Source organism: Diplotaxodon limnothrissa, linkage group LG7, assembly GCF_057381915.1.
Source record: "Diplotaxodon limnothrissa isolate DT_005_m linkage group LG7, D_limnothrissa_male_GT1.1, whole genome shotgun sequence".
NCBI classification, from domain to species: domain Eukaryota; kingdom Metazoa; phylum Chordata; class Actinopteri; order Cichliformes; family Cichlidae; genus Diplotaxodon; species Diplotaxodon limnothrissa.
The window spans coordinates 40,641,953-40,657,951 of NC_140602.1; the positions used below are offsets into that span (position 1 = coordinate 40,641,953).

At 41.6% G+C, this 15,999-nt stretch overlaps 1 protein-coding gene across 3 annotated transcripts in view; it reads left to right on the top strand.

Moving 5' to 3' along the window:
* palm2akap2 (PALM2 and AKAP2 fusion) overlaps positions 1-15,999 on the top strand; it is an 84,632-nt gene that overhangs the window by 35,195 nt on the left and 33,438 nt on the right. For 2 of the 3 annotated variants that reach the window (XM_085359692.1, XM_085359693.1), the window contains exons 5-8: positions 175-196; positions 1,025-1,150; positions 1,982-2,812; positions 9,395-9,480. In XM_085359692.1, coding sequence (XP_085215818.1) covers positions 175-196; positions 1,025-1,150; positions 1,982-2,812; positions 9,395-9,480 — 1,065 coding nt within the window. The remainder of the gene's footprint in view (positions 1-174; positions 197-1,024; positions 1,151-1,981; positions 2,813-9,394; positions 9,481-15,999) is intronic. The other variant, XM_085359694.1, reaches the window with a different exon arrangement.

The following is a 15,999-nucleotide window of genomic DNA, read 5'->3' on the forward strand; positions in this document are numbered from 1 at the left end:
TAGCCATTCTATTTACCACATTTAGCTCCTTAGAGTTTGTTCTCATCCCCAAACTTGTTGGACTCAAGTAGCACCGAAAGTAGTAAACACAAAAATACAGAATTGACTGCTGGTGCACACTTTCCCCCAAAAAACGAAGTTCAAACTTCTTTTTTTGTCTTTTCTCTCTTTCAGAGTCTGATGTCGCAGGATCAAGGTATGCTCAATGACACCCGTGCGAGCCTACAAACATAGACATGTTAACTGAAACTGCACAGAGTGAGGTGTGTGTGATGTGTGCATTTGTGTGTGTGGATAATAGTCTCGCTGAGGCAGGAGAGATGCAAGCCAGAGCTCGCTCCTGAACCCCCAAACACACACTAGCAGAAACTACATAGACACCGGCATGAAAAAACACTCAAAGAGCGCGCGGCTCAGCGAGACTATTGAAGCTCACACACACACACACACACACACACACACACACACACACACACACACACACACACACACACACACACACGCGCGCGCGCGCGCACAAGGCCATGACTCTGCAGCCTGCAGTCACTGGCTTTATCCTCATCCCATTCACCAGCAAGCCCTGTAAGCCCCAAAAGCTTTGTTCCTGCTGTCACACACACACATAGACACACAAGAACACACACAAAGCAGTAACATATACACAAATACGGACACACACACACACTTCTGCTGCATAAGCAACGAACCTCAGGGGTACTAGAGTTGCTGCGGACAGAGAAACAGAGCTGAGGAGAGTTAGATGGTGTGTATGGGCGGGTGGATGTGTTGAATAGAGGCGGGCAGGGTCACACATGGGTGTGGTTAGTTACCCTGTTGTGAGGCCGGACTGTTTGTGTGTTTTTGTATCAGGGTGGACTCCACATCATTGAGGTGTGTGTATGCGTGAATACCCGGTGTGTGTTTGTGTGTATTGGCATGTAGCTAATGTAAGTGTGTGTGTGTGACTCACAGCCTCACAGCTTCATCTCATTGTCATTTCCCCTCCTGTGCTCCTGCTCACTAGATGCCACTGGCTGCATGTCTGCTCCTCTCTCGGACCGCATGGACCCCGATCCCAACCACCTCGCCCTGGCCACGCAGCACCAGACTGGCCCACCTGCCCTGGGCGACAACGCCAGACCAAGACCTGGTAAGACTAAGGGAGGAGAGGAGGGTAAGGGAGGGGGAGGGGGTGGAGAAGAGAAGAGAAGAGTGAGGGAGGGAGGAAGGGAGGACAGGACAGGACAGTTCTGGGCCTCAGCCAAGTTGGATTATAACCTGCATAAACTCACACGGAGTCTGAAGCGGCACCGATACGTTTTCTCTAAACTAATCAAATCTCATAAACTTTTTTAAGTTAACTTAACCACATGTATGGAAGCACATGGGCTTCGGTGCTTTTCATGATTGTCTGTATTAGAAAACGTGGAAATTTAATTATAATAATGTAATGGATTATGTATTAGTAGGTGCTAACACAAGGTCAGCTTTGTATCGGTTGCGGAAGCCACATTATTCTTTACACAGGGAAGATACTGAGAGCATGGGGAAACTATTAACATAGCTTTTTACTTATCACCTTTAAAAAAAAAAGTAGGGGGAAACATAAGTTTCACTACTATGCTTCACAATGCTGCAGATTTTGAGGTAAGGAAAGATCCATATTTGTAGAATGCCAAACCATTTGTTCAGGCTTTGATCGAGATATTTTCCTTTTATAGTTTGATTCATTTTTGAGAATAAAATAAAATCCTGGTTATGTGTTTTTTACTAATTGCACATTTAGCAGTAAACAGAAAACACTATGTCCCTGTCCTCACGCCTCACTTCATCCACTTTTTTCCCTCCCATCATCCCCCCTTCCCTTTCCTCACTCCAATCCCAAACCCCTCCACTGGTCCCCCACCCCTTCACTCTTCCTTCCTTGTTCCCCACTCCCTTTTTGCATCAAATCTTCCCTTCTCCCTTCCCTCCTTAACAGCCATGTTTGCCATGGAGATCAACGTGCAGCACGACCCGCAGACTGGTGAGCAGCGCATCCTCTCGGCCAACCGCGTGAACCCGTTGGATGCAGCTTCACGTGGGGTCAAAGTCTACGACGATGGCAGAAAAGTGGTCTATGAGGTCACTTCCTCTGGGGGCGTGTCCACCACCACCGTAGAGAATGGCTGGAGCTCTGAGCAGGTTGACCAGCTGATCCAGAGAGCTGCCAGACCTGTAGTACGAGGCGGGGATGGCGGGAGGGGTCAGGTGACAGTGACTCCAGCTGCCCCACAGGCATATGTTTCTCCAGCAGATGTTGATGATCTGTCCCCACCCTCCTGTGCCCCGCCATCCATCCCTTCTAGCCCACCAGCCCAGGTTACACTCCAGAGGGAAAGCCGTCTGGGCATGATGCCCCCCTCCTCTGCTGCCGTCACGACCCAACCAACATCCTCAGGCCACCCGGGCACCGAGCTCACTTCCCCGCCCCAGGCGAGCGTGGAGCACCCAGTCACCATGGTGTTCCTCGGCTACCAGGACGTTGAAGACATGAGCGAGAGCAGACAACTGTTGGGATTCGACGGCGCTGTGAAGGCTGAGGTTGTTCTCATCGATGAAGATGATGAGAAATCACTGAGAGAGAAAACAGTCACCGACATCTCCGTCATCGACGGCACAGCAGCAGACCTCGTGTCGGGCCGGCCAGTCACGTCTGAAGCTGTCAGCACCGAACTGTCTTCTGATGGCCGTGAGCCTGACAGTACCTCCTCGCCCCCTGCAAATCCAGAAGCCAACACGGTCCCCCCACCCGGCCTCACCCCTGCTACAGGTACAGACAAGAGGAAACGCTGCCAGTGCTGCATCCTCATGTGACTGAATCTTCTCCCTTCTTCCACCCTTTTATTATTACCCTCTTCTCCTCTGTCTTTGGATGATTACTAACAGAAGCCCTGCCTTCCTCCTCCTCCACCTCTGGACTCTGATCGGCTGGCACACTCATACACGCATACACGCTCTTGTCTGACTGTTGACTTTTTACTCAGTTGCATTACCACCTCTACATCTCTTCTCTTTCATTATCCTCTCTGTCAACACGGAGGCTCTTTCTTTCCATCTGCCGTCTCCTTAGACAACACAGAATATTTTGGAAATTCATGCAGGAAGCAAGCTGCTGTATTGCTGCTATACTTGTGGTGAAATCAGACAGAGAGATGGACAAAATTGATACCGGTTGACAAACAGCTTAAAGAGGGTCATACAAAGCCAATCTCAGCGGTCAGTAAGACTTTATGGACAATCAACTCACATTGATATGCTCTCTAACCAAACAGTATGTCTGGTTCTAAGGACAATCAAACAGCTCATCTCCTTTACTAAGCCAGTTCTTAAAATATTAAAAAAGACAAACACAGCCTCAGTTATATATATTTTTTTTACTTCTTTACTCATTCACAACCCTCCTGCTGTTGTTTTAACACATAAGACACATAAACAACCACACACGCGACATACAAACTCAAACAACCAACTCCTTTCCTTGCGCAGTCTCTCACTGATGAGGAAGGAAAGGTGGGTACTCGTTGCCTTGGTTTCTTTATGTGCCTCTTTCATTCTACCACACTGATAGTCCTAACAGAGATTAGAAGTAATTAGATATTAATTTCTTTTTTTAATTAGCTAGCTAAATTTTTTTTTTGTTTTTTGAAACTTAAAGGACTCTGAATTGTTGAGACAATGTTTTCCTCCAATGGGAAAGCGAGTCTTTGATGCTGTAGTTAATTTCTCTCTCTTTCTCTCATCCATCTGTCTCCATCTTCCTCTCTCTCTGTCGCTCGTTCTCTCTGGTGTTTCCTCCATCGACTTCAGCTATTCCACTGCTGAGGTCATTTCCTCTGATTCTGGCACTTCCTAACTCAACAGCCAATGAGAAGCTGTGGAACACCTTTTGGCAGCCATTAGGATCTGCACAGTCAATTTTCCAGTGTTTCAAAACACTACAGAGCACAGGAAGCTAAGGGCAGCTTAACAAACACTCTGGCAGTGAGGGAACACGCATTTATACCTATAGAAACAACCACTAACAGCCTGGGCACAAACATGTGAATAATGAATATTAACGAGCACTACCACTACTAAATTACAACTATAATAGCTGTGCTCAAATGAGCTTTTAGACAGTGATCATGTGCAAATTACAATCAGCGTTTTTTTGTCCATTAAATTCACTTCATTGTCTCCACCAGAGATCCATTATACTCTTTCAAGTGCAAAGAGACTGAAAACACTGCCAGCTGTTGCTATAGCCGTCAACCAGGTCCTCGTTTACAAGGGTGCTACAAATTATCAAGGCCTGGTTGTCATTATAACATAGTATATGTTACACTGCATAGGCTTGTTTTCAGAAAAATCTCTCAAAAGCAGCAATTGTGCTCATTCAGTTGAATGATAATGGATGCTCTGGAACGACTTTACTTCATTTCAAGTGTCTTTCATGTTGGGTAGAACAGGGAGGATGGTGGTGCTCAATATAGATCTTTTGAAAAGATTTTTGGAGAGTTAATGATTACACTTTGCCATTGTACCCTGCAGAGAGACAAATGAATGAGGTCACTGAAGCTATAGGGACCAGATGAAGCACGTGATTGAAGGAAATGACTGCGCTTTTTCGGCCATGTTGGAAGGTTCTTATGACCCAGATAATTAGATTTAGGGGTATTCTGTGGCTCAGGTGTGCCCCTTGATATAGGAACTATAAACATCATGAATATAACTAAATCTAAAACACAGAACGGAACCTAAACTATTTAACTAAAGGGAATAAATTGGACACAGGATGCTAAACAATCTTTTTTTTTTTGAGTGCACTATTTTTCTTTCTTTCTTTTTTTTTTGCTTTACTCATCCTGATTCTACTGAAGAACATAGTGTTTTTTTTCCACACTGTGTACCAACTCTGATCATCACAAATAAGAAACAAAATAGTATTTAACAAAAACTATCAGATTTCAATAATTGCTTATTTTCTTATGTGGCTCTGTGCACAGCCATACATCCTTTTAATAAACATGCTTCAGTGTGATTGGCCACCGCTGGTGTCAGTCAGTCCAGCTGGCTGTGTGATTGGCTCGTCTGGTTTCCAGTGTAGATACAGAATGTAAATATGCTCTATATTCTATTTAGTGATGATTTTATTTTCCACATCTATATAGAGATCAAGAGATAATTATAGTTATTATGGTACTAGGCATTGTTAGAATGTCCTGTGATACCATATAATGACTGTATGAGTGCACACACGAGAGCTTTGTATAATTTCATTCTCTCACTTCACTGCTGTGTGTATTATTAACAGCACCCATCTTATGACCACCACAAGCTTTTTTTGGCCAACAATAAAATAGCCAGATGTACTAGACATAATTATTTTATTTATCTGCACAGGACAAGCGTGAAGGCTGGAGACATTTGCCTGTTCAGATTTACTGAAACATGAACAATTACCTATAGCTATTTGTTTTTAAATAGTGAGGACACTATGCAGAGAAGGGTTTTAAGGAAAGTATAATGTTAGTTTCACTAAAGTGTGAAGGTGATAGGGAGTAAAGCAGAGCAAAGAAAAGAAAGAAACACCTATAAATGAAAATACAAACGCCAAAATAGCAAGACAGATCTTGATATCAGAACCTGACTGATCCAGTTTGCTTGTTTGGGAATGTGCCTGTGTTTTTTATGTAGTGCAAAGAGGTATACAGTGTATGGACAACAAATCTGTTGAGTTTACCAGCCCCACTGCCACGCCTGCAGTACTCCTCTGACTCTGTAGGGGTCTCTGTTTTCCTGTCTGCCTGCCCTCATGATTGTATGCACTGTTAAAACAGAAAGGAGCCATTTTCTATTGTTCACACTTCTCTCTCTCTCTCTCTCTCTGGTTATGACTTCACACCGTACTCCAGTCTTCACTCTCACTCTCTCGCTCTGTCTTTTCTGATGTCTGTATCTTCTCTCTATCTTTGGTCAATAAAGCTGAGTTTCTCCAGTTCCCCCCTGCTGTCTCTCGCTTGTTGTTCTTTCCATCTATAACTAACATTCACTTTTTTATTGGCTGCTGACAATGAGAGTACAAGCTGTCCTTACTGCACCCAGCTGTTATAATACCCACTGCCACTAACGAGCACGCACATTGTGTTTTCAGTGGTCACCTAAGACACTTTACAGACCAGTATATATATCTCAGTTGTGATGGGTTTTTAATAGCATCCCTTTAAACTATACTGAATATAAATACATTTAAAATGCAGTCGGTCAGTGTGAAGGAGAGGAAGGTGTATGGTTGCCTATAATTCATACAAAGAATTTTAAAAACAGTTTCAATAAGTTAGAAATTAGAGTCACTGTGTAGATGCACATTAGAATAATTGCATAGTATTAGTTACAAATATTCTATACACAACTATTACAAAATACAACAAAATCTTGAAAATATGGATTAACTGAATGCACAAAATGCATCATTTACAACATTTTTTTTAATGTGAAATGGTTTGAATTTTGAAGTGGCCTAACTGAGACACAGTAACTGGCCTAACACAGACACTGTAACATGGTGTGAGTCTGTTCCTACAAAAAATATCAGCATATTAATATAAGATGCTGTGCAAGTTTTTTTTATGGATTTCTTTTACAGTATGACTTATCACTGTTTATGAAAATCTGCTCTAGTAGTGCTGCAACAGTCCTACAGGGAGAGATACTGGGAGTATGTGATATCTAATAAAATGATATGATTCAAAAGAAAAGGTTGATAAGACAAGTGTTAAGAAAGCATTCAGATTCCGTGAGTAAAAGTACTAATTTTACACTCTAAAAGTACTACATTACAGGTAAAACTATAAATGGGACAGTGTATTTATAGCTACAAGAGAAAGAAAAACACTGGTATATATTTAGCATCTCAGTTCTACAACAGTCGGTGTAGGTTGGAGCTAATCATTAATCATTTTATTTACTGGTGCTCTAAATATGTGCTTGCAAGTCACACTAATCATCTTTTTTTTAACTGGAAAGAAATAACACTACTGACAAACATCCATCATCAGGCACAATACTTTCTCCAAGCAAAAGTTCAAACCAATAAATTGTAACAAATGAAAATTTCTGTTTCACATGTATACGATTTGGGGTAGTTCAATCTATAACAAAGCATGATACTGTGCAAGCTGAGCACAGCTACATTCCACCATTGGGCACAACCTCAGGAAGGTAAGTATTTGAGAAGGTAGATAAGAAGGAATGTAGGAAGGAGGGCAGAATGACTGACAAGCGAATTTACTTTTAGGAAAGTAGCGGGCAGTTACAAGGAAGTACAAGTACACTAAACAGTACACTAATAAACAGAATCACTTGTCCACTCATCTGATTTTATTGACAACTCACAACTTCACAACAGTAAAAGAAAAGGGTGAGGTAGAGAAAAAGAACCTGTCACACTATGAATTTTGCACTACAGAAACATGGACAAATAGTGCTCATAAAGCAAACTCCTGTAGGACTCTATAGAGATTTTACACAGCAGTTGTGCTGTATCATCTTTCCTAATAGTTTGTGTTTATATTGGTTTGCAAATCTTTTCCATAAGATATAATTCAGGGTGATAAATGATTCTCTTAGGGAAGTCGTGACAACCAGTATCTTGAAATAGCAATCAGGTTGCATACACACTCTCAGTGCACAGGATGGGTGTGTATTGTGTGATAATCAACAGTAATTGACTTATCTTTAGCCAATGGCAGCCTAGTGCCTTTAACAGAAACCAGGACTGCTACAATTATTGCACACACAGGCATACTCACACACGACAGGATAATAATACATGTGCCAAGAGCTACTCCACTATACGAGCATGCATCATTGAGATGAAGGAGATTTGGCCAGCTTCAAGCCCCCTTATTCACAGAAGTTCCTCTTATATCACCTGAACAGAAGTTAAGTCACGCTAAAGCACAAGAAACAGAGTAATGATGGAAATTAAAAAGGTGGAACTAAGAGTGCACATGGCATAAAATCATTAAAAAAAACAGCAAAAATGGAAACGAATTCAAAAGAGAAATCATACGACAGATGCAACTAATGTACAACGCAGTCATCCTGAGTTTTAACAGAGTGTCAAGTATTATTTCCTTTTATACTACAAGGTTTATTACAGGTCTACCACTACTGGTGCTGATGCCACTAATTCTGCTACTGCTACCACTGCATGCCACCTTTACTAACACCACTTTCATTAATTTCACAGCTGTCCTTCTTATTGTTCTTTTTAGTTACTCCTTGCCAGAATGTAGTTGTGGGGTGTAAAGTGATATCAGATTAATAAGCAAAAGCACTCACTGAAGTGTAGGGTATTTTCATGGTGTAGCAGAGTTTAGTATTGAATAGTTTCATCTATAATGCTTTAGAAATGACATTATATTTTACAGATATTAACAGTAATATGTGCAAAAGCTACACCATCTAAAAAGCAGCAATAATAGAATGTTAATCAATCAAACTTGTAATCAAACCTTAAAGAACTCTAAATTTAAGTCTTTTATTTTAGAACAACAGTAAAATTGCTGCTGCTAACTGCTAACTACTGTAGCTTCAGCAGTGGCAAAATTAGCATAGTTGTGACAGGCATAGTAGTAGCAGGAGTTTAGCCCGTACTATCAATGATTGTCCTGTAGAAGCCCAGTAGAAGTAGTTTCAGAATGAATCTATTTTGACAGATCCATGCTGATATTTTCTACTCCTACAGCAGTGTTGCTTCTTCATTTGCAGTGAGCATGGGTGTAAGATATGAAATCAGATGTAGTCCCAATAAGGAAGAGGGTCAATAAATGGGCAAAGAACCTGATCAAAAGAAACTACAGCCACAGCGTGTGATGAAGCATAAAGATTTACTGTCAGCGTAATGCTAGTGCAGATTAGAGAATTTTTAAAAATTAACAACAGACCACAAAGGCATATGCAGAGGCATATGAATCCGACCCATACATATTCCCAAAGGAATACATTAGATGCTTCATCTGATAAACTTTTAGAGTATCAGTATAGATCTGCATGTAGAATATTAGGCTAAAAGAGGGTTATTTATTTACTTCATAAGAAATATAAAGACGGTATTCAGTAAGTGAAACGCTCATAGTTTATACTGACTGATATGTTCTCAAGAAGTCAAACCTGGGATTAATCATTGTCCTGTGTTTTGTGTTTGGAAGTGTCATCAGAGGTTTGGTTTTGAAGCATTTCTAAGTATTGAAGCATGTAATAATTGTGTTAGTTTTGATCTGATTATAGCTCCACAGTGCAGGTCTTCCAGAGGTGAAAATTAATCTAAAATTTGGTACCAATAACTTCCTGTTTGTTTGTTTTCCAGTCTACAATCAGACATTTGGAGTTACTTTGACAACGGCAAATGGATGTCAATCTCCAACTGCAAACACAAATCTTCACACTGCTATGGTGAGTGACATGTATACAGAAGTCAAGCAAGTTTAATTTAAAACTTCATATTGCATCTAGAAAAAGGGCAAGTGTTACCTCACAGTATTATTCACATAATGTGTTCAAACATTAGTCAGAAACCTTGGTTTGATATATAAAGAGGAAAGGACTACCCCAGATAGCTCTCTCAATTTCAGTCAACTCATGGTTTGCAAGGTGGCCTCGTCCTATGGCTGCAAAACAAGCCAAAATCATCACCCATGCACTACCATGTTTGACAGTTGGTCTGAGGTGTTTGGGTTGCACTTGTCATGCAACTGCACGTGTCCCTAACCATAGTGAATCCTCACATTAACTTTTATTTAGTACAAAAAAGCTAGCATTTATCCTCCAGCTTCACTGTGTTTATATTATACTAACCATAGCTGTGTAGCTAGCTACCAGTGTTGGGAAGGTTACTTTTAAAATGTATTACACTACAGATTACAGAATAGATGCCCCAAAATGTATTTTGTAACGTGTTACGTTACTCAATGAGAGTAACGTATTCTGAATACTTTGGATTACTTAATATATTATCAGCAGTTTTACAACTACATGAATGTACTATTGCTGTGTGATTTATTACTATTACTGAAGGATACTCGCCATACCAATACAAACAAGATTTTTAAATCTTAATATAAAATTAGTAACAGTAGGGTGGACATTAGGTAAGGCTGCACTTTTTGCAGCGATCTCGTATAGAAAACTATTCCGTGCATATATAAAACAGGTCCAAATGGTAGTAAAGGGACCTCTGGCTAATACGTCGGTTCCGTGTCGGGCTCGTAGCCGAAAACTAGCTTTACTTTGTTGTCTGGGTCAACTTTGCTAGCAAGAGACAGAGAGAGGTGTTGAAAGGCTGCTCCAACGGAACTTATTGTTTCGGAGGAAAACAGTGTACAGTCGAGTCTTAATAGCTCACTTACAACTGGGCTACGCTGCCCATGAGGCTACATTCTTTAGGGCTATGCCTGTAACACTCTGCCTATTGCCTTCATATTAAATAATTTTTTGAACAAATTTTTAAAAAAATATTTCTTTACGTCATTATGCGGGCCGCAAGTAGAGGTGCAATGGGCCGCAAGATTGAGACACAGGTATTAGAGCCTCTTAATGCGTGTTTTGTTTGAGTTTCCACCGGCGTGGATTTACCAAAAATAGAGAGGGCATAGCCTAACATATGAAACAGGAAAAGACCGATGTGTAATCCATTTATTTCAACAAAGTAACTGTATTCTGAATACCACATTTTTAAACGGTAACTGTAACGGAATACAGTTACTCATATTTTGTATTTTAAATTCTGCCTTCATTTGGAAGTGATAGCAGAGCTGTATGTTTCAATTCTTCTGAAAGCCCTCAGTCAGATTGTTACATTGTTACACCTGTGTAAAGCATCCGTACTGATCAGTGTTCATTTGACTTTGGGACCAGAAGCGGAGTTTGGACCTGGAAACGGCTAATGACGTCAGACTTAAAGACGGGATAACCCTCTTAAGTCCTAGCGTTAAGGGTGCACTTACTTTCTCACAGGACTACAATCATTTACATCACTCTGCATTAAATTACACCAATGGTTAAAATGAGTAAAAATGTAAATTAAATGTAAAAAATATGAATAAAATATAACTAAAATTATTAAATAAAAACCAGTAAAAACTTTAGCTCAGTAGATGACATGGCATAAAACTGGACTAGACCATTCACTGATATAAATATAACTAGACTATTCTAGAATGTAAGTATTTCAGTAAATATTCTAACTTCAGAATCCTTTAGAGTTCTAGAGCAGTGTTTCTCAAACTGTGTTACGTGTACCACTAGTGGTACTTGCGCTCTCTCTGGTGGTACGCAGGAAATTTCCAATTTTTTTTAAGATTAAATAATATACCATTGTGGAGGTATGCAAAGATGACATGAGAGTTCCCGAGGCTCTTCTGGGAGCTGGAGTCAACCAGAAAACGTCTCCCTGAGCGTGAGTCCTCTATGAAGAGCAGCCTTTGCTTATCTGCAGCAGTTGCAGCCGCTACAGAGTGCTGGCGACCTCGTTTCCCTGAGCCTTAAAACTGCAAATGCATCATTGAGATGAAGGAGATTTGGCCAGCTTCAAGCTGGCCAAAACTGCTGCCATCCCAGCCACCATCGATGAGTCGGAGGCCCCCAGGAGAATGGGGGCGCAGGAGATGCCATCAGTGAATCGGGAACTATCGCCCGGATGCCGAAGCTCCTGGTAGCCAGGAGAATGCGATCCACTTCTTCTGTGAGTGAGCGGTAATCCTTCATGGCCAGCAGCGGGGAGTTGGCGAGGCCAGCATCTGTCGGAAGAAGACGTGAGTGAAGAGGAATCCACTGTCATCCATTCCTAGCAAGGACAGCATGCTCTCCATGAGCTCGAGAGCGGTACCATCACACGGCCCAAGAGAGAGAGGAGTTTCTTGACCCGCTCTGCATCTGAGAGGGAGTAGCACTGCAACAGCAGCAGCGCCTTGAGAGCGGTGTATTTCCCTTGGGTGGGGGCATCCCGGAGAAGGGTCATCACACGACAGGTGGACAGCGGAACCAGCAAAGCCACCACACGATGGTATTTCGTGTCGTTGGCTGAAACGCTACGAAGAGCAAACTGAGCTTCAACGTGCATGAATCAAGAAGGAGGGTTGTGAAGCCGAAAATCCGGCAGCTTAACCACCGAAGCAAAAATGAAAACATACAGCTCTGCTATCACTTCTGACATAAATGAAGACAGAAAACAAAACAGCAGTGGCGTTTGTAGGGTTACTGAAGTTGGGCTAGCGGTATATAATGATGTGCTGTGTGGTGGCTAGCTACACAGCTATGGTTAGCACATTATAAAAACACTTCACGCTTTGCGCCACGTTATTGTTTACATGAGATGAATTGCAGAATGGCAGATACAGACAAAATACTGTTACTGTCAATCTTACTATCTTCAGGTTTTACATGCTTACATATACACACGCAGTTACTGTCCTTCCATTTACAAAGTCAGAGGCATCACGGTGTAATTATTTTACGTGTAGTTGTTTTTTTTCCTTTGTAATAATATTCAACATTGCTATCAATACATTTTTCAAAAAATGTATTGATAGCATTGCACAGATCAATATGTATTGTATTGATCTGTGCAAAATGGGTCCAAAAACATAAACAACTGTGGGATACTGTTTGTCCATCATTTAGACAGGGGGAACAAAGATATGTTTCACCATATTTTCTAGTCTTTGGCTTAGAATGAAGTTGGTTTGGAAACATATTCAGCTATGCTTCATCTCCCGCTTTGCGTTTGTGTGGGAGCCCCCGTGCTAGCAGTGTTCCCCCCCCCCCCGCCTAGGGGGCGGAACACACACTTTGGGAAGCTCTGACTTAAAGATTGGATATCCCACCTGCTGTAAATGTTTTAATGCAGTACAGGTGTTATTTTTATCATTATGTCACATCCTGTTTATGACAGTTACAATAAATAACACTCACATAAGAAATAAAATTGTCTCTGTAAACTGTATGTGGTTTTAAATATGCCTATACTACTGTACTTTAATGTTGGTCATAAGGGTGGTACTTCAAGAGCCATATATTTTATGAGGTGGTACTCATTGTGAAAAGTTTGAGAACCACTGTTCTAGACTGTTCCAAGTTGTTGTTCCTCAGAAAATGCCACACGAGCACATTTGAGAGGGAGGTGTTTGGGGGGTTATCAGAGCAGAAGGTGTAGGGGCTGAGAGGTGGGGTAGAGAGGCAGGGGAGAGAGTGGGGCCTGGCCGGGCTGCAGTCAGATTGTTTTGCGGCGGAATAAATGAATGAATGAAAGGCAGCATGGTGGTAACCTGATCCGCGCGGGTCGGCCTCATTGTGCTTGGCTGGAGCTCGCGCTGGCTGGTCGCTCTCCGATTGTCTCTGGAACGGGACAGAAAACACTCCCAGGACCTCGCGAGCCCTACATTATTCAGCGCGCGTGCCTAAAAAAAGGGTAGAGCTAGGGAGAGTGAGAGAGAGAAAAGGGGCAAGCGGTGAAGGGGGAGAGAAAAAAAGAGGAGGAGACCGCTAGTTGGAAAAGCTGGCGCGTAAAAGGAGCTCAGTCCCATCTCAGTCAGAAGCCACTGTTACCGTTATTACCGCCCCTGGGAGCACGTGAACAACCGTTAGGCTACTTCTCTTGTTCGTTTGTTTTATTTAACGTCCCACCGGCGGTTGGTGCCGCAGTTTGAACTGAGGTGAACGCTGAAGAAGAAGAAAACGTAGGGAGAAAAAGAAGAAGTAGCGGTTAGTCCGTTTCCTCCGCCGGTAAAAACCAAAAACTAATCCCGGTTATTATCCGCTAATTGGCCGGTCTTAAGGAGCTCCGGAAATCAGCGATTTGCTGCACATCAATCTCCACTCAGGTAGATTAAATTATAACATAAGTAGTTTCTAAAACATAGCGGAAATGTGTCTGAGCATAAGTTTATGATGGGAACTCATTCAGTGAAAGTAAAACGGTTGCTTTGGGTGAATGGCGTGTGTGTCAGCTGGACTGGGGGGTGTCCTCTGGGGTTTGTTAGCATGCTGAAAATGTTGTCAGCTGTGCATGTGTGTGTGCATGTATGTGCTTCTGGTTAATAGAAACAGAGCCTGTAATTACACTGATTATCTTTAGAGTGGGAGGACACAGGATACTGCACTCTCCTCTACTGAGAGAAAAAGAGAGGGACAAGCAAAGGAGGTCAGTGGACCAGACTGCTTGCTGCAGTAGTCTCTACATGTCTATCTCTCTTTCTCTTTGTGCACCTCCTCCGCCTCCTCTGCATCACTTTAACCTAGATATAGGAATGACCTTAACCTGGTTTCCATCCCCCATCCAGCATACTGAATGACTGGGCAGAACCAGAGGGACGTTTTATTAATGCTGCTATCAGTATTTGGGTTTTTTTTCTGTGTTCCATTATTGTAGCTTCTCTTTTCTTGTATCTCAATGTCTCATTTTTCAAGGGCTTCTTCGGTTAGGTCACCTTGACCCTGAGCTGGAGGAGCAGCTAAGAAAATTGATGGATGTGCAGTTAAATAAAGGTCCTGCTATTGTGAAAAACATCTTGGTCAAGTTGCCGTATACACAGTTTCTGCCACGCCCCTGCCCAAACAAAAACATTTTTGAAGACTAAGTATGTTACGTTAACATTTTATTTTAAAGGTAGTTACAGAGTAATAGGGGATTATAGTAATAAGGGAAGCTAGAGAAAGAGCTGCCAAATGAAGCCAGACTTCATTTGTTTGCTGGAGATTTTTTTTTCATTCTTTTCTTTGCTCATAGCTGTTGCCAAGCAACTTGAAATTCTTTACTTTGAAAATCTTCTTGCTCACTGGTGAGTGGACATTGCTAAGGTGGATTTCTTTTCTCTTTTTTTTTGTAATCTAATCAATGAATGACTTGACTTGATCCTGGAAATGTTCAATTATCGCCATGCCGTTTTCAGTTTTCAATAGAAGCATATATTACTGATGTTGCAGCTGAAAGTAAATAAACAACTTAACTTGACCCTGTTTTCTCATCACTTCCAGTTTTGCTGATTGGTTTTGATCTCATTGATTGATTTTACTTCATGGTAGATTTTCCTTGAGTACAGCTTGCTGGTACAATGCCAAAGGCACGATGGAGGCTTTGAACATTCTTCCAGTCATCTTGTAAAGAGATTCTTCCCCCCATTTAACAGCATGTATTTACTTTTCACTTGGTTTACAAAGCAGTTTCAGGAATACAGGCAAACACAGCCAACTGGGAAGAGGAAGTAAAGAGGCCAAGACATCACCAAAGCAGTATAATCATGGAATTTTAACCCAACCAGGAGTGAAATCTTTGGGGCTGATGCATAGACACATTGGTTTTTTAAGTCCTGTTATGAAGCTGTTGTCACCTTGGATAATACTTCTTTCTGACTTTAATGGCTATAATTTATAAAATTTACTTTTTTAAATGTTGTGTACAGTATGGCCTGAAAGTAGCAAGAGATGAGCACATAAAGTCACCAGGAACTATCACATTAGGAAAAACTGGCAAAAATTGTGGTGTGTGCAAAACTTTTGCAACTGTATGCAATCAACTTGCGATCTTGCTGCCTTTGAAATGGTTGCTTCAAAGATAAGGACCAGGTCTATCAAGCCAGAACCTTATAGATTTGAAACTGAAATTACAAAATTCCTCCACAAATAGAGATGTAGTTGGTGCAGGTTGATGATTTAACTCCAGAAGGACAGAGATGAACTGTAACATTGTTTTTATTTAGGACTATAACCAGAATATGACCAATGGCAAACAGTTGAGTTGAGTCCAGTCCACTGATGCAAAGAAATGAGTTGCGGAGGAGTTGGGTTTAGTCTGTCAGTACAGACTGACCCAGGTTGAGTGCAGTATTTGCAGCAAATATTTGCAAACCTTCGCCAAACTGTCTGAGAGTGATTGCAGTCAGTCTGAGTCAGATCTCGATTGTTTGGATACAGGTTGCC